Source organism: Miniopterus schreibersii (assembly GCF_964146895.1).
Source record: "Miniopterus schreibersii genome assembly, chromosome: 1".
In the NCBI taxonomy this organism is placed as follows: Eukaryota; Metazoa; Chordata; class Mammalia; order Chiroptera; family Miniopteridae; genus Miniopterus; species Miniopterus schreibersii.
Genome location: NC_138101.1, coordinates 124,480,774 through 124,500,847, shown reverse-complemented (window position 1 = coordinate 124,500,847; position 20,074 = coordinate 124,480,774). Strand labels below are relative to the sequence as shown.

The 20,074-nt window shown below is 35.9% G+C and overlaps 1 protein-coding gene across 4 annotated transcripts in view; it reads right to left on the bottom strand.

Annotated features, from left to right (window-relative positions):
- Window positions 1–909: 909 nt before the first annotated feature.
- The window catches only part of LOC308556369 (uncharacterized protein), a 35,519-nt gene continuing 16,354 nt past the window's right edge, over window positions 910–20,074 (bottom strand). For 2 of the 4 annotated variants that reach the window (XM_081135519.1, XM_081135517.1), the window contains exons 3-8: window positions 18,418–18,556; window positions 16,135–16,256; window positions 14,116–14,226; window positions 8,134–8,240; window positions 4,972–5,062; window positions 910–3,127 (exon numbers count right to left, since the gene is read on the bottom strand). In XM_081135519.1, the coding sequence (XP_080991645.1) occupies window positions 3,011–3,127; window positions 4,972–5,062; window positions 8,134–8,240; window positions 14,116–14,226; window positions 16,135–16,256; window positions 18,418–18,556 (687 nt within the window). In that variant the 3' untranslated portion in view covers window positions 910–3,010. Of the gene's footprint in view, window positions 3,128–4,971; window positions 5,063–8,133; window positions 8,241–14,115; window positions 14,227–15,851; window positions 15,951–16,134; window positions 16,257–18,417; window positions 18,557–20,074 lie in introns of all 4 variants that reach the window. The other 2 variants (XM_081135516.1, XM_081135518.1) reach the window with 2 other exon arrangements.

The following is a 20,074-nucleotide window of genomic DNA, read 5'->3' as shown; positions in this document are numbered from 1 at the left end:
GTTGCATGGCTGTAAACTCACCATCAATAGAAAATATTTTATAATGTCTTCTGATTATGAAGTTTTCATAAAATTCAAATGTTTAAGCTGTGGTATCCCCAAATAGGATCTCAAGGGCATCTGCATTAGTAGAAGGGATCGAAGGTTAGGTGAAAAAGGTGACAAAACCTGGTGAAGCTGAATAATTTTAAAGGAACATTGACAGAAAAAACTTCTAATGTCCTAATAAGCAACTTTATTTTCTATCACATTTTCATCAAATTTATTATATATTTTATGAGGTAAAGAGCTAAATAATTTGGACATTTACTGTAACTTTAACATTTTTAGTTGTTTGAGCACAAGTAATGCTATATGAAAGAATGTTTTTCTCTTTTTGTTTTGTGTATTTTTCATTTGGCTGCTGAAATATGATGACTATATCTTAACTCTACTACCCTCCATCCCCCTGAGCCTTCTGAGACACACGGCCTGGGCATCAGTGGGTAGAGAGGGTGACTGAAGCTAAGGAGCGACAAACTGAGAAGTGAAAAACTTCCAGCACCAAAAATGACCCTAAAATACGAGCCTAGCCTTCATAGATACAGCATCATCCCCAGACAAATATATAGACATTAAAAAATAAAGTAACTCCACATGCAGAATATTAATACTGATACAGGGATATCTAGATATCCTATAGTTATAATTGCTTCAGGCACTTATTTAAAAATGTTAGTATATACTTATCATACAGAATATTATCCAATATTTTAGACTGTTTATATCTTTTTTCCACTCTATCAACTAAAGATCCTTAGTTCATTTTGATATGTCAAAAATCACAGCAGTGGCAATACTTAACAGTTGCCTATTATTTCTGTAATTTCAATCACATACCCATGGTAATCTTTTAATCTTTTTTTTTTTAATCCTCACCCAAGGGTATTTTTTCCATGGCTTTTCAGAGAGAGTGGAAGAGGTGGGGGTGGGAGGGGGGGGGGAGAGAGAGAGAGTTTGACATGAGAGAGACACATAGATTGGTTGCCTCCTGCATGTGCCCCAACCAGGGACCGAGCCTGCAACCAAGGCACGTGCTCCCTTGGCTGGAATAAAACCGGGGACCCTTCAGTCTGGGGCCGATGCTCTAACCACTAAGCCAAACCAGCCTGGGCTATAATCTCTATTCTTGACTATATTCCACTGACAGCTGAATTCTTTTTATTTTACACAGGAGGGACTGAGTGATTTGAAACTAGATTTAATATAGATTTCTCCCCTCATGTTCCCGAGTGTTGCTAGTGTTCTCTGCTTCTGTGCGGTCCAGGGCATTCTAGAATGGGAGTTCTGGCATTCACCAAGGGCCATAGCAGCATATTTTGCTTTAGAGGTTCATGCTTCTGAGAAACATTCAAATAAACACTAGGACAATTGGGATTTAGAATTTAGGAAATATAGTTTCTTAAGAATAGGTACAGTGTAAAGTGAAATTCAGTAACTGTTACATCTTCGTAATTATGTGCCATATTGCTAATCAACTCATTTTTTCATGGATGATTACTATGTATATCTTATGTATTGCTCTCATTATTTGCTCCAGTTAGTATTGTTTGTTGTGTGTGAAATTTAGGTGCCTAAATATAAGTTATTACAATAAACCAAAAAAATACGTTTAATTGTATAAAATAATCACATGACTAACAGTTACAAGCTATTTAGAAATACTTGTAATTTTTCTCTTTTTCTGGAAATTTTTCCAAAATCTCAGAAATTCTGCATAACTTCCTGGAAACATCCACCAATTGTTACTGAGAGATGCCAGTTGTTAGTGACTTCCTAACCCTGCTTTAGCTTCTTTTTGGGTGACCAGCATGGTAGTCCCAATACGCCAAGGTTGTGGGTTTGATCCCTGGTCAGGGAACATACAAGAATCAACCAATGATGCATGAATAAGTGGAACAGCAAATCCATGTTTCTCTCTCTCTTTCTCTCTCAAACTAATAAATAAAAATTTAAAAAAAAAGTTTAATGAGTTAGCAGGAATAAGTAATGTCTATATCAATAAGAAATTATTGGAATTCCAGTATTTATTCTGATATTCAGTATACCAGATTCTAAATATTAAATTAATATCAACAGTAAAGTTCCAAACATCTGTCTTTTTATTTTTAGCATTTTATTTAGCTATTAACCAATAACTTCCTTTTGAAAGTTAGAATTGACTGCTACTGGAAATTCTTTTTCATAAGTAGGTAATTACAAAAAATACATCAGATAAACCCCTTCAACAGACAGATCTCCAAAAGGTTCTGCAGTTCCAAAATGTGGGTTAATTTTTAAACGTAATTTAAATGGAATACCAAATATGAGATTACTAGAACTAGTTAAGTGTTCAAGTTTTGATGTTTCATTGTATTCTTTAAAAAAATTTTGCTTTTCCTGACTTCAAAAGAAATAGTCATTATAGAAAAAAAAAAGTACAGAAAAGAAAAAAAAAAAATCACCAATATTTGTTCCACCTACATATAATCTCTATATTTTGGAGGCTACCTTTCTAGTTTTGCTTTTCTGTAGCAACTGTAATTATTTTTTTATTTTAGTCCTTGTGCTAGACTTCAGAATAAGCAGTATACAAGGAATCTGACTGAACAGAGATCTAATAATTGGGATACAATGTAACTTAATTACCTTTCTCTCCACCCTTCTCTTGATAGGAGGTACTTCTAGTCTTTTTTTGTTGCTGTTGTTATATCTGGACTTGGTATAGAGTTAGTGACTAAAGAAGGACACATTTGTAATTGTAATAAAATAAAAGAAACCAGAGAAAAACCAAAAATTTTCAGATAAATATTTTAATTAAATTATCACACAAACCAAACTATATACTATTTATAAATATGTAAACATATGTACAAAGACTAGAAAGGAATACACAGAAAAAATGTGTGCTCAGGTGCTGAGGTTATGTTTCTTTTTCATTATTTTGTAATATACTCAAAAAGCATTACACTGAGGTAGGACTATTTTAGTGCTACAGAATCTTATATAAATGTATTTGTTCAAGAGCTTCCCTGTCAATATCCTTTTCTGGATATACATCATACTTCAGTGGTACCTCTTCAACCCAGGGAGATAACTGTATATTAACCTGGAAAAAAAAAAAGATCATAAGCAAACAGGAAAGTTGCAGAATAATCCTATTTTCTGGAAGAAATCATGACTAAGTAACTAAACACGAAGTGCTTTTATTACAGTGAGGAGGACAAGTTGTGCATGCTGCCACATGAACAATTCTTTGAGCACTAAATGGTACATGTTGTCCTAAACGGTCTGTGGATTCAGGGATTTAATTTACTCTGATTTTGGAATTTTAAAGAATAAAGAAAATACAGAATAGAGTAATTGTTTTAATGTAAATAGTTTAATTATCATTAGGCTTAAACAATAAAATACTAAAACAACAATGGGACTACACAGAAAACTGCTCATATATAGAGTGATGGTGCTAAGGGGTTGCATGAGCAGGGCTCATCTCCCTCCATAACCGACAGCAGTCCCCTCCCTGCACAGTGCAAACTTGAGTCTCCATGACACAAATTCTGGAGCCACCAATGGGTATATATCTGTTTAAAGAAGTTTCACTAAATAGGAGAGCAATATAGTTATTCAAGAATTTATATATAAGAACTCTTTCATAAGTATTAATTTCCAATGGTTACCTAGACAGATTTATGCATTTAGTATGAAAGCTGCTATTTTGGTAAAATAACTGAATTATTTCAATATATGTAGAAATTATAAATTGGAGACCACGTATTTAAAAGGTGTGTTTTTGCCCTGACCTGGTGGCTCAGTTGGTTGGAGCATTGTCCCATACACCCAAAAGGTTGAGGGTTGGATTCCTAGTCAGGGCACATACCCAGGTTGCAGGTTCAATCCCTGGTCAGGGTGCATGTGGGAGGCAGATAATCAGTTTCTGTCTCACACTGATGTTTTTCTCTCTCTCCCTTCCTCTTTCTAAAAATTAATTTTAAAATATACTTAGGTAAGGATTAAAAAAATAATAAAAAAATTAAAGGGCTCGGCTGGCGTGGCTCAGTGGTTGAACGTTGACCCATGAACCAAGAGATCACCAGTTTGATTCGGGGTCGGGCACATGCCCAGGTTGCTGGCACAATCCCCAGTAGGGGGCATGCAGGAGGTAGCCAGTCAATGCCTCTCTCATCATTGATGTTTCTATTTCTCTCTCTGAAATCAAAACATACTTTTATGTGAATTACTTTTGTAATTTCGATGACTGACCAAAATTTTTAAAAAAGTATTATTGATGATCGTTTAGTTTTTTCAAAGGAAAAAATAGATACTTAAATTTGGCAGTGCTTATATATAAGGAAAGCACTACTACAGAAAATAATAACACTGTATTAAGAAATACAACAGTATGTTTCATCTAGATCTCAAAGAGCTTTACAGACACTAATTAACCTTTATATAAGGATGAATTTATTGGATTGAATCGAATCTTATTATTAAATATCAGCCTTATTTTATACAAAAATCTGAGGAAAAGTGGTATGTATGAGATTTCAAACTGACCTGGAAACTAAACTGAGCTGCTTTCAGTTTACTTATTTGATTCTACAACCTTAAATAACTCTGTCCCTTTTGTTTGAAGGGAAAAGTTATGATGTGGGTGTTCAAAGCCTCTTAACAAACATTTAATAGCATTTGTTATCCTAAAACTGTAACTACACAGCTGGAAAAATTGGGTGGAGAAGCAAAGGAGGATGTATCAAGACAAGAATTACAACTTGAGAGCTCTTGAGGCCAGTTAACAAACCACAAACCAGTTCTTAAGCCATTAAGTTCTTGCTATTCTTTCTATCATCTGTCATTATATTCAGACAGAACATTTCTAGAACATTCTAACAGCTATCAGAAAAAGGTAGAAGAAAAGTTTTGACAATAAAAATGCTGGGAAGGCTTACATACCTGAAGACCTGAGAGAGACTCTTCAAGACTTGGTACTGTCACCAATAACGATCCTTGTTTCCTTACATTACGGCTGATACATTCCCAGGCTCTGCAACACATTAAAAACTGTATGTTATGTTTTCCCAGACACTGGAAATTTTTTTAAAAAATGAATATGACAAAAGAAAATGCAGCACAGATAGTATCTCAAAATCCAGATGGGCAAAAATGTTTGCCTGCAGAAAATAGGGCTGCAGCAACAGACGAGAAATTGGTCAACTCTTCAGTTCCTGAAGGGGTACTGGCAAAATTGTGACGTTACAGTATTGACAAGATTTAACAAGACTGTGATTTGGATTACTACAAGGCACTGTAAGGCCAAAACTCAGTGTCAGAACTGACTCAGAAGTCAAAGTTGCATCAGTTAGAAGCCCTTAAATTCTTTACAAAATGTGTCGAAAGATGGTTCTGCAGAAGGGAACTGGGATGAGGAGTAGAGGTGGGGAAGAGTTGTGGAGAAAGGCCATAGAAACCAGACAACAAGCAAAAACTAACAATAAATCCAAAGTGAAATCATACTTTATTTAGCTGTCATAAATATTCAATGGAAAGACTTCTGGACAGTCTGGCACCTGAGAAGTTGAGTGGGATCAGCTAGATTTAAAGCATGATGGAATGCCATGTGCATGTGTGTGTCAGAGGCCAGTGTCTGACCAGTTCTGATTAATCTTTAATGCAGATATGAACTGGATTTCTACACTGAGTCTTGATAGTACACCCCACTACTAGGGAGCAATGGTCAAGCAAAGCAGAGATAAGCATCCCTTGCAGTGGGGCAGGTGAGCAGCTGTGTCATTTGCCCTTATCTTAGTTATAGCAATGGATATTAAGTTTAGTACATTCTGGAGTTCACTAGGCAAAATGGTACAAATGGTTTTTTTCCCCTCAGGATGGATCTAAAATCATATAGCAGTGTTTGATAATAAATATCACCATTCTGGGCTAGAGCTGTTTGGTTTTTCTGATGTGGTTCCTTAAAAATGACATGTTTTACAAGTTTAATAAGAATGAAGAAGCTGAGTACACTGGGCATGGCTCTCAAAATAGCACTTAATATTCTGGGTAAGCTGTCATGGGAGTAGTTGTATCTGTTTCATCTACTAAAAAAATACATAGAGGCACCTTTTATTTATTTTTATTTTTAAAATGTTTTTTATTGATTTGAGAGAGAGAGGAAGGGAGAGGGACAGAGAAACATTGACGTGAGAGAGAAACATTAATGTGAGATAGAAACATCAACCAGTTGCCTCTCATGCACACTCTGACCAGGACAGGATGACGCTCAACCAACTGAGCCACGCCAGCCAGGGCTAGAGGCACCTTTTAAACTAATACTTAATCTACAATCTGGGTGTTACCCTGTAATAAGATCTAACTTATTTTGAAGGCTGAGCCTTTCCTGAGCACACATTTTCTATTATGATGATCTATTTCTGTTCTCTCTTACATACTAACTCCTGTAGCAGTACCATTCCACTTTTCCTCAGATTCTGATTAAGGTTACAAATCTTTGGAGGCTCTATGTTGTGCTATCTGTTCTCCTTTACTTAACTACAATGCAGAATTAATATGGGTAAATGATCAGTTTTGTCACAACAATTCCAGTATCATATCCACTACCCTTTCTCCTGTGAACTGTCATTCAAGATGGAGATGAGAGAATTAACCACGAGAGGCTATAACCTATCTATATTTAGAATTCACTGTGCTAGACTAATTAAGGAAAAATGACTGAACTAACACAGAGGGCCAGTATCTACTCAGTGAATCATGTAGAGTTTGTGAATGAATGTACCAGGAGAGTTTTTAAAACAATACAAACATGCAGTATGTCCAGTATCAAGTTTAGCAGGAGCTTTCATCATTCTTCAGCATCCAAAATCTTTCTATAATAAATCTCCAAAGAGTTTATAGTGTTTTAAAACTTCTTATACAACATAAACGTGGTAATATTTTATTTTCCAACAATTACGTAATGTTTTTGCTACTGGTTATTAAATTAAAAAGGTAAAAAGCTAATCATACTTTGTCCACTGGAAATTGAGCCTAAAGAGGGCATTATGATTAAAACAACTTTGCTCATGCTTGTTTCTGGTGGTTGCCTGTAACCAAAACTTGTCAGTCATTCTGGCCGAACTTTGATTATATGATTAGCTTTCTGTTGAAGCAGTTTCTTTTTAAACTATTTAAAGTGCTAATTTTGTAGTGACCTTAACCTGCTAGTAATGGGAACTATATGCATGTGTATGTGAGAGAGAGAAAGTGGTGGTCGGGAGCAGAATATAGACGGTGAAGGGGGAGCAGAATAAAGAGGTTTAGCCATTCAGGATCCCACTTAGTATTAACTGTTTATGGTCTGTACTTTATGTATTTTTATTTCTCTGAGGTAATCCAAGCATTTGTGTAATTCTCTTTCATACCTATGGAAAGGAGCTTTCCTGCACCTAGAGTATCCATATGCCCTTATGATAAATAAGAAGTCAGCAAGCCTAACTAGCCAGAAAATCAAGTGTCTGAGACTACAGGAATTTTCTAATCAAAGGAACCTATAGGTCCTTATGGGTCACAAAGCATCAAACTATAGCAGAAAAGTAAGAAGAGTGATCACAGATTTGCTTATTTTTCCATTACTTGAATAGTGGAATCAATTCTAAGAACCTACTATTTGTTACCCCTTAATAACATTTTTCAAGTTGATAATTAATCACAATTTTGGTTAACATTCTGATATCTTATTTTATTAATGTATAGGTATTAGTTAATTCCCATCATTTTGTGATAAGATAGCATATGACTTTTTAAGAAGAAAAAAAACCAATGAGGCAGAAAAAATATGTATAAAGGCCCACTAGGAACTGATACCTTGTTTCATTCCTGACTGCTAAGCAGATGCTTGGGTCATGGTATCATTTTATATCTGCCTAAAATGAGATGTAATATTTTACAAAGTCAGACAGTTTATTTTTATTTTTGTTTTATAAAGAACACATTTCCTTTTTGATATAATCTCCTCACAGTTGAGGTCATTTTTTAAAAGTTTAATATAAAGACATTTCTACTTTACCAATCCCTTTTCATGCTTGGCTGGATAACAGACTTCTCGCTTGAATAATAACATACCTGGTCTGTTCTGCCTCATCCAGAAAATATTCGAAGACATTATTCATTATAATAACATCAGCATTTTGCAGAAGTGAATCCTGGGTACAGATGTCTGCATGAAGCACCTACAGAAGAATGAGTTCATTTAAGAGAACAAAGATACCACCTCAAACAATCACGAAGAACCACCTATCAGCTCAATAATGTTGTGAGGTAATATGTCAAGTTAACCATTCTTAAAACGGGACAAAGTACAGTATATTTAATATTACCACCTAGGGGAGATAATATCTAATAAAAACCATAAACTTGTGAATATTTGTTTGTTTTAGAGGGAATTTTTTATGTAGTCATAAGTATGCTCTTTTGACTCCCAGTTCAGAGCTTTTTTCCATCGTTTTGCTTTCCACAGTGTCAGTTACCTGTGGTCAACCATGGTCTGAAAAAATTAAATGGAAAACCCAAGTAATAAATAATTCATAATAAGTTTTAAATTGTGAACTGCTGTAAGTAGTATGATGAAATCTCACACTGTCCCACTCCATCCTGCCCGGACGTGAATCACCCCTCTGCCCAGCATCTCCACGCTGCATACGCCACCCGCCCACTGGACAGCAAGTAGCCATGCTGGTTATCAGACTGACTGTGGTGGTATCACAGTGCTTGTGTTCAAGTAACCCTTATTTTACTTACTAAAGGCCCTAAAGTGCAAAAGTAGAGATGCTGGCAATTCAGATATACCAAAGAGAAGCCCTAAAATACTTCCTTCAAGGTGAAAGTTCTAGACTTAATAAGGAAAGAAAGAAATTATATGCTTAGGCTGCTCAGATCTATGGTAAGGACAAATCTATGTATGAGATTGTGAAGAAAAAAGAAATTCATGCTAGTTTTGTCACATCTCAAAGTGCAAAAGTTATGGCCACAGTGCATGTTCAGTGCTCAGTTAATAGGGAAAAGTCATTCCATTTGTGGGTGGTAGACACAACAGAAAATGTCTTCCCATTGATAGCAATATGTTGTGCCAGAAAGCGTTGAGCCTATACAAAGACTTCAGCAAGTGATCCCCTGAAACAAGTGACACCAAGCCATTTACTGCAAGTTAGGGATGGTTTGTAGAGAAAAATATAAAAATTATTGGAGCGAGAGACCACATTCACATAAGTTTTTCTACAATATAATTGTTCTATTTTATTATTAGTTGTTAAGTTCTTACTGTGCCTAATTTACATATTAAACTTTATCATAGGTATGTATGTATAGGAAAAAACAGTATATATAGAGTTCGGTATATATAGAGTTCAGGCATCTACTGGGGGTCTGGGAACATACACCTCACAGATAAGGGGAGACTATATCACTGGTTGTAAGAGTCATCAAGCTCTGGCTCCATCATCAACAAAGTTTGTACACTCAGGTAGTCAGGGTCCTCATAAATAAAATAGAATAGTATCTGTCCTGATTCATAGGTCAAATGGGACCATAAAAACTATAAAAGTAACTTATAAATTACAAAATGTGAATACACTATGCTAATTGGCCTTGTCTGACTCTTCATCTAAAATACACTAGGAAAAAAAGCAAAATAATTTATTTAAAATCTATACACCTCAAAAAATTAACTTAGACCACAATCATCAAGTCTTACAGACTATAAGCAATATAACAAAAAGAAACATTTATTTGCTCAAGAACAAAGCAAACAATTTATTTATTTAATTTTTTTAAATTTTTTTAATCCACACCCAAGGATATTTTTTCCATTGCTTTTCAGAAAGAGTGAGTGAGTGAGAGAGAGAGAGAGAAACACTGACGTGAGAGAGACACACCAATTGATTGCCTTCTGCATGGGCCCCTACTGGGGCGGGGATCGAGTCTGCAACTGAGGTACGTGCCCTTGGCCGGAATTAAACCTGGGACACTTCAGTCTACAGGCTGATGCTCTAACCACTGAGCAAAACCAGCTAGGGCCCGAGGATGTGTTTTTGTTTATTTTAGATAAGAGAGGAAGGGGGGACAGAAAGAGAAACATCAGTGTGAGAGAAGCATCAATCGGGATCGAACCACAACCTAGGTATGTGTCCTGACCACAACTGAATCCACAACTTTTTGGTGCATGGGACGATGCTCCAACCAACTGAGCCACCTGGCCAGGGCAAACAAATTTTATTTTAAAGAGAAAAAGTTTAACTACTTTGTATCACATGATTTCTTTCCAAATAAACACTTGGTCTTACAAATATAAAATATTCAGAATATTGTGGGGACTGATTTTAAAAATTACTTTCTCCTTTTTTAAGTAATAAAAATACTCAAATAATTTAAATTAAGATGGTCTGGAACCTCTGAAGCATAGGTGGGACATGTTCCTGAACAGAAAAAAATAGTTAATCACTTTAAACTTCTAAATATGTAACTTAGATATAAAATAGGTTATGTAAATTAACCTTATTGATATAACATAGCTTTCATACAATTTCCTCTTTTTCTTTCCCATCTCTGTTCACTCCCTCCATCTCTACCCCACAGGTAAGTTAAAAAAGAATCAGGTGGATCAATTAATTATGGCAAACGAAAGAGGTGCTTGCTCTAGAGGTTCCAGGGAAACCCCAGAAATGGTCTGGACAAACTGGAATGCTAAAAACAGAGACCACAAAGCAATCAAAATAAATTTAACCAATTTCGAAATGGCCATCTCCTATATACTAGATACCGTGCAGGGAGATATATCATGATGAATGAGATATAATATCTACTCTCAAATACGTTATCATCTAGTAACGGGATGAAACAGCCATGCTGGTAACTCTATATAAAGTGCCATCCAAAAAAAAACACAACAGGATATGAATGAAGGAAAGGTTACTTATAGCCTGGAGGAAAGGGAAGAAAGAAGAATTTAAATCAATGGGTCTTTCATGGGTATGACACATGTACATACTCTTGTACTTCCCTGAAACCCCATTATAACAACAGGTTTTTAAAATATAAGGTATACTCTCCAAGGATGGGAAGAATGGCAATAGAAATACATAAAATTTATGTTAGAAAAAAAAGGGGGATGTAATAAGGAATTTAGGAGATTTGAGAAAACTGATTTTTAAGGTAGAAATACAGAAAGCTAAGACCTAAATGTGATTTATACTACAGAATCTTCAAAAGGCTCATAATTGGTGGTACCAGATATCTCTGGCTGAAGGAGTAAGAAGAAAAGCTAAAAATAAAGTAATTTCGTTGAAAGTTCGTTTAAGAAACAGCCAGTTCCCTATATACCTTTCTGCAACCCCAGCAAAGGAACAGAGGTTTACTCTCTGGAAAGGGAAAAACAGAAGGTCTCTGGGCCAGGCGACACCAGCCCTAGTTGAAGGAAATGATAATATACTGAAAACAAGGGAAATATGCAGACAGGATATTGAGAACCCCACACCTCTCTCAAGTTCTTTTCTGCTACCACTCAGTTCCCAGGATGTTGCCTGCCATTCAGTAAGGAGATTGGAAAGGTTTTCTCTGGGCAATCAGATGGGCCACAGAGGGGAGATCTTAAGATATTTCATCAGATGTTCTCCAACAAATTAATTACGCAAATGAGATCACTCAGTGAAGCCCACAGTGCTCTCAAGTGCTTCAATCAGAACTTCAAGTGCTTCAATCAGAACTTCAACCAATGTCAACCCAATAAGTTCAATAATAAAAACAAGAACTTCAATCAGCACTTTTGTTTCTCCCTAAGTATGAACAGACAACAAAGGATTCCTGTTAAAAAAACCAAAAAAACAGAAAAGCAAAGACTGAGCCTTGAAGGCTGATTTCAACAGATACTATAAAAACCCCCCACAAACCCTAGAATTCCTTTCTGTTGTCTTAGAGTCCCTCAAATCTAACATTTGTCTTTAGTTTCACAAAAGGAAACTACCTGTTAAGGTTGGCAATAAATGGTATAAAAATAGCTTTCTACCACAGAAAGGGTTGCTGATGGTCACAGAAGCCACAAGCTGGGAAAGTATGTGCATGGGTATGCACCTATATACTCCTTTGAAAAGCAATGGGTAGCCCGGCCAGGCGTGGCTCAGTGGTTGAGCATCGACCTAGGATCCAGAAGATCGGGGTTCGATTCCCGGTCAGGGCACATGCCTGGGTTGCGGGGTAGGCAGCCGATCAATGACTCTCTCATCATTGATGTTTCTATCTCTCTCTCTCCCCCTCCTTTCCTCTCTCTGAAACCAATAAAGATACGTTTAAAAAAAAAAGCAAGGGGTAAATATCTTTTAAAATGCTGATAAATATTTCTTTTATACACCTTTAACATTTTCTTTTAAAAAATAACAAAGTACTTGGTTGTCCAATTATAAACTATGATTAAGAGGTCCTCATTTTTAAATCTCACTTCCAATTAAACTGATATTCCTGTTATGTGATTCCTATTATGCAAAAGTTGTGTTTTGCTTCAATATGCATGGGATAGTGAGAAAAATCCATGAATTTATTACTGGACAATGGATTAGCTTTGATCATCTGCCTCTCTACTAAATTGAGAGAGAGAGAGACAAAGAGAGAGAAGGAAATATGGAAGGAGAGAAAAAAATGAAGAAATTTCCTTCTATATAAAAGGGCAAGGCTAGATCCTTAATCTTACCGAGATACGACTTTCAACATTAGACTGTCCTTAACACCAGATCTCATTAGATGTTCAATATTTCTCTGGATTGCCATTAAAAATATAGGATCATTACTGAAATGATAAGGATCACTTCATTAACCAAAAAAATTCCTTTCCCTTTTTTGTTATTTTCCTCTTTATATACAGCAGCAATTTTCAACCAGTGTGCCACAAGAATTTTTAAAACATGCACTCCCTGACTATTTAGTCAGGGGCACTGACTTCTTTCCCCTTATATTGTCAAATAAAATAAAAAAGACAACAGCCAACAATAGTTGTTGGTGTGAATGCCGTCTTGAACTATAAATATATAGGTCATATAATAGAGTTGCATTTTACTGGTCACGTCACATAATAAGGGTGCATCTGATTGGTTAATTCTTGGTACCAGAAATCCTTATATACAAGTATAGGCATCTGATTTTTTTTTTTTAATCCTCACCCAAGGATACTTTTTCCATTGCTTTTCAGAGAGAATGGAACGGAGAGAGAGAGAGAGAAACATTGATGTGAGAGAAACACATCGATTGGTTGCCTTGAGCACCTGCCCCGACCGGGGCTGGGGATGGAACCTGTAACTAAGGTATGTGCCCTTGGCTGGAATCGAACTTGGGACCCTTCAGTCTGCAGGCCGATGCTCTAACCACTGAGCCAAACCAGCTAGGGCAGCACCTGATTTTTTTAAAAGTCACTTTGGAGCAAAAAGGGTAAGTAATTACTATTATTATTATTATTATTTGTAGATCAATCAAAATTATACCTATTTTTTTGGTCAGATCAGCAAAAAATAAGATATATTTTTTGGTGTGCCACAGAATTTTAGCAATTAGTTTATGTGTGCCATGAAATGAAAAAGGCTGAAAATTGCTGACATATAAGAAAAAGACAAAACTTTGAAGTCCAACGTAGGGCATCTTTTTCCTATGAACTGCTATTCTGTGGCATCCATAATTCCTCCTGAAAGCTTACAAAACAGAAGATAAAAGAGCTGTGAGCATTACTTAACTTTTTTGCTTACTTTCTACATTTAGAGTTTAATTAAATACACTTCTTCCCAACATCTAGAGATTCAAAAATGCTGCTACCAATACTATAACTGATATGAAGAAAATTAAGGGGGAAAAAATCTACTTTCTAATAAAATTGGGGAGGAAGAGACATATGTGAGTGGAATATAAAAATAATTCATCTTTACTAATGTTTTAAAATATTAAGTCAACTCAAATTCGTTTCTACACAATAGCAACCAAAAGTCAATTCAAAAAGATTTTTCAACTACAATGCAGAAGAAATTTGGCTAAATTATGCTATACAATGAACAACAGAATATATATTTTAAAGGGTACCTTTATTCTGTCAGTGAAATGGTATTTTTTTATGATCATTTCCTGCAACTGGCAAAAGTCCCCGTTCAATTCTACTCCATATAGTTGCAATGCTGAACTGTAAAGATAACCCTAAAATATGAGAATACATTAGGATGCAAATGAATTAACTTTTCATTGTGGGTTTATTTCTACTTGAAATTTAAAAAGTCAAACTTTTAAAAATAGAATTTGATAAAGTAAAAATAAAAGATAAATAACACCTTGTAGTTTATGTAAAACTTACAACTTTAAGAACTTAAAGACTTATTGATCAAGAACTTGATTATAGTTCATTAATTTCTATTATCTAGAAGTTATTATATTTTTAAAAATTAATTTCTTAGTTTTTCTGATAAAACTGAGTACTCAACAAAAGTGATCACATATAGATTCTCCATTTAGTACCCTATTTCTGTAATTTCACTGGAAGTTGCATGAGGGAAAAACAAGAAAGGAGTAAACCTGTGGGGACTATAATTAGAAAATCATGCAGTCTGACAACAGAGGAAGGGTGCTGGAGGTTATGTTCTGTTTGGCTTAGGGAAGTCAGCCTCATGTCTGGCAATCTGCCAAAATAATGACCAATTAGTGAATCAAGAATTGACTATATATTGCTATGTATCTATGTATCTATTCTGATTTCAATAACAAAACAAGGAAAGGTCAAATCATATTCTGAATACCATTTTACATCAACTAACACCTAAGTGTAAACCAAATTTATATTTATAGCTCATCATGGATTTTAGAATATGTGCAACAGAGCATATGTAGGCATTCAAATTTTGTTGACTGATTTAGTGACCTAATATGAAGAAAAAATGACAATATATTTAAATTAATTAACGCTGCCACATACCTGCATAGTCAATTATTTCAGCTATATACTTTTTTAACAAATAAAAAACAAATGGACAACAGTGGACAAAATATGGCAAACATAATCTCTAAAGTTCTCCAAACAATACATCTGACCACTGTGTACTTTTCCTTTATGGCTATTTTTCCTAATTACAGAATAAGAGTTTTAACACTGAACAGTAAATGAAGCATTGAAGAGTTAACTGTTCCTGTTTAGAGCTGGCAATGATGCTGGGAACTGACTGCCTGTTTCTGGCATGAGCCTTTACTGCTGTTGGCCACATGTTTTAACAAGTCTGCTAATGACAACCAGAAACCACACTTCAGTTTTTTTATTAAACCATTCAAGAACATTAAAAATACTCATGATTTAATTTTTAAAAAAAGTCACATTGAAGTGATATTTCAGAAACAAATGTCTACATTCAAATTTTGGATGACAGAAAATTGGAGCAAGATGTATACTTGGTTATCATTCATTTGCTTACTTCTAGGGGAGGAATTTGAGGCCCAGAGATGTTAGGTAACTTGCTTATGGCCATGAACAATTTCCTAGGACACGTAAGCTTTTCAGTTTTATAAGAGTGTTTATGAAAACTAGTATACAAGTTTAGTACAGTACAAAGAAAACAGAGGTAAAAGGGCAGTGGTGACTACAAAGCAGCGAAGTGTTATGTAAGTTGCCTGTTTCATTTTTTTAAAAATATGTATTAATTTCAGAGAGAGGAAGAGAGAGGGAGAGAGAGAGAAACATCAGTGATGAGAGAGTCATTGATCGGCTGCCTCATGCACACACACCCCCTACTGGGAACCGAGCCCACAACCCAGGCATGTGCCCCGACTGGGAATCGAACCGTGATCTCCTGGATCGTAGGTCGATGCTCAACCGCTGAGCCACGCCAGCCGGGCTGCCTGTTTCTGTTTTGTTGATATTCCTTCATCTGTGTCACAAACTAATAAAGGAAATCAGAGAGCTGGCTTTTGAAATTCCAAATTCAATAACTATTTTAACTTTATTATTGTTACTCTAATAAATAAAACCAAGCTGTCACCTTGGATGGTGGCAGGCAAAACTGTTGCTAGCAGGAGAAGAAAGTATTTTCTAAATGTTGAGTATGTCCACAAGCTGGACTTTACCCCATAAAGGACTGTGCCAAGCCTGGAGCCAACGTCAACCAAGAGCTTTCCCGACAGATCAGGGAGTACATGATGATAAATGAACTTCAATTCCATGAGAGAGAAGGAATGAGAAATAAACCCTGGAGAATTAGAACAGAATGAACATCAAATTTTGCTTGGGTACTAATAATTCCATTCTGTATTCCTAAACCTTCACCTATATTTATAAAGAATATTTCATGTTTTTATTTTCTTACTCAATGAAAGCCTTTCACAGGTTACTTAGAAAAAAATTAATGTGATAATTTTTTAATTAATTCACTCTGAGTTGTATTGGAGAAGAATAAATATGAAGTCTCTCACATTTTAAAAGGCCTCTAGGGAACAGCTACTCAGCTACCTGTCGCTATCTCTGCGCCCCTCATTTCCTTTGTTTCCCTATGACCTGCTGTTCATTGGGATTGCTACCTAACTCCCATACCATCTGGCTTTCTCACCTAACCCCAGAGGCAACCACACAACTGCCACAGATTACTGCATAGACTATAGGCTACGAAATGAATCACTATCTTTAGAGTTGCACAATGTGGCAGCCCCAACCAACCTAAAATGTGTTCTGAAGTGCAGAAGAGGGGCGGTATGGAAGGAGGTTAAGATACTCCCATAAATCGTTCTTACTTCTCTTAGTTTAAATGCTATGATATCTAGCCTCCTATCCCAAATTCTCACTCCATTATTTCTGTAATGAAATATCTGGGAGAGCCTGAGTACGTTGCCTTTTATTTCTGATACAGAGGTAACTCAAAGACTTACTATGCTGTGTTTTACATAACATAATGGTCTGGAAGGAAAGAAACATTGGTCATAACTAATAGGCTGTGGCAAAGAAAATGGAAGTAGGCAGGCTAATCAGCTGGATGAAAATGCAGGGTATACCTAGACCTCAGAAGTAACTGGGGGGGGGGGGGCGCTTTGACCACTGTAGTCCTTATCGCCCTGGGATCTTCACCTTCACTACCATCTGTGCCACATTAGTGCTTCTGCCTTGGGCTACAGAGTCATCATTAGTAGCTAGACAAGCCCCCTGTCACAAAGGGGAGAGTCCCACATGGTAATAGCTTTTTCAGGTTCATTATGGTTCTCTGGGCTGGCATGGATACCTAGTCACTATTTACAACTTGATTTTTGTGGGAAAATGCATTCTAATCTTCAAATTTTTATTTTTTGAACATAGCTCTTCTACACATTTTAATAAATCAGATCTGATATGGTGTTATAATTATAATTCACTTTTTAGTTTTCCCTCTATTGTTCTTGCCTAAGTCCTTTTATATTCTGAGTTTCAACTACCTCAAATGGAAACCATATTAAGTACTAATTAAAAATAGAATCCGAAACCAGTAAATCAGGGAAGTTTAATCCCCAGTTATAATATAGGTACAATATATTTGTATTAGCAACATATTACCAATTTGGTAGTAAATTTTTGAGAATGATATTATCTAAGATCAGTAATATAAGCACAAGGAGGATAGCTCACTCTACACAATAAACCTAAGGTAGCAGGGAGAATGAAATAGCATGTCTAAAGTAACAACCTAGACAATCATACCCAGTTTGAACAAAGACTGTATTAACAGAATTAACATAGCAGCAGCATGGAGCCAGTCTAGTTTGCCACTTGGAACACAGGTGCTGCATCTGAGGGGCAGAGACACAGGAGACTTTCTGTCACTAGAGTTGGTTTCCTGTTATGGACTGGAGATTCTCTACTAGGTTGAATCATGGCCTGAATAAACTCCTTCTCAAGATTATCCATCATTGTCCTCTGAGTCCATGTTCATCCACCAATATCTGATTAACATCTGACTTCTCAGGCAGATGTTTTCATAGGAAGAACATTTCAGCCCCCTTGACTATACTTAACTAATATAATTATATTTCTTTTGTGAATAAATCAGCATTATGGTTTATATATGAATTTCTTTTGAGTATGGAAAGGATGAGTCAGTTTCCCGGTACTCAGTCCCTTCTGATTAGTTTCTGGACCTAAAAAGTCACCTCTGACTAAACAGTTTCTGTGAAAAATAGATACCCTACTGGGAGACATTAAATGGCCTAACTTCCTTAGACAATATTTCTATTTAGTCTCCCTAACTGCAATAATTGGCAATGGCTATCCTGTAGGTTAGCCTTTTGCTTTCAGAAAACATCGAATGACTTTGTCAATGATTTGCATACTCATGACATCTAAGGAAAAGTAGACACAAAGTCATCAGGTTTGTATACTTAATTGCTGACCTAAAGGTGCAGTCTGGTGTGAGCCACACACCATACAGTAGTTTCTGCTCATTTTTCCTTCCTCACATAATGAATCAATAAAATCTTCATCATAAAGGAATGCATCAACGTGAACTGTGGGTTCTGGACGCTGCTGTATCTGGTGGAGAGAAGAAACACATCAAAAGAAACAAAGTACAAAGAAGTCTCTTTTTATTGCTAAATAAGGCAAAACATCAGTGGTTCATATGCTAAAATTCTGCCAGCAACAAGGCACAGAACAACTAGTTTCACTTATGTAAGCAACTCTGCTCTTCTTTCATTTTATTTCTGAGACTTTTTTGGGGTGTGGGGGTACCAAATTACTTCATTCAAAGAAATGATATAAATGAAAGAACATAAGTGGATAACTTGGTACAACGTATAGAAAAGGTAAAGGTAACTCCAACATGCATGTACTGCTTTCGTGACCAGAGAAGTCACCCCTGTAGGTATGGGAAGCCAGCCTAAGGCTGAGCTCTCATCACTGACTCCCGGGGTGTGCTTGTCAAAGAGATACTCTGCCACACCAGATTAGAAGCGGCCATCTACATGGTCAAACAATTCTTCGATGGATTTCACCTGCTTATTCAGGTAATGAGTCTCAATAAAGTCAAACAAATGGAAGTCATTTTGTCAGTGGCCAACTTTTTATTTTATCTGTAACGATGCAAAACATGGCTATGAAAAACATACACAATTTTAGTTGAAAGGAGTATTTTGAGACCATTTGGCCATCCAAAGTAGTGTATTTTACAAATACAGGAACTGATACCCAGAGAGATTTCTACAAAGAAATGAAAGTAGCTAGTAAGAGGGGTAAGAATGGAAACTAATATCAAGTCTTCTGAGTTCTACATGTCAGTGACTTACCCATCAAAATACTTAGCAAGTGATCTCTGCCTACAGGCAGTTTTCAAATAATAATAATGTTAGTAAAACTTCATACTTACAAATATTGGCTCTTTAATACTGGTGGCACATATAATAGCAAGTGGCTACAAAGAAAATGTCTGATTCCCTCTACCTCAACTACAGTAAAGTATCAACCTACCTGTTTGGAAACCTACAAAATTGTATCTACATCCACACACATACACAATCTATATTACAAGTATGTAAAATGTATGAACATACACAAGGACCAGAAGGAAAGAAAAGAAGAGAAAAACAGTTTGTTAGGATAGGGAATTGTGGGTCAATCATTAACACGCAATGAATACTTTTTCCTCATTTTATGTATTGTGGTATATCATGATACTGGTAAGACTGTTTTATTAATAACATCCAAACTATATTACAGATATTTCTCTCAGTTCTAATACTATTCACTATTTTCCTCCTTTGAGAATGCACTCCATGAGCAGATGTTTACTAAGATTTGCTAACTGTTCACAATGTGCATAGCATTGTTAAAAATGGAAAGGATTTAGTTCCTCTGCTTAGGAACTTACATGCTGAAAAACCATATGGAGGGTTGCAGTTTTCAGATCAGTGGGAGAGATGAGATTATCATTAGCTTTGCTTTAGGAAACAATACTTATAGCATATGTACCCCATAGGAGTTGGGATTTGAAGGGACCTGAATGAGCGGTTGTCTAGAGAAGACAAGTGAGAACTAATTCTGGGAATAAAGGAA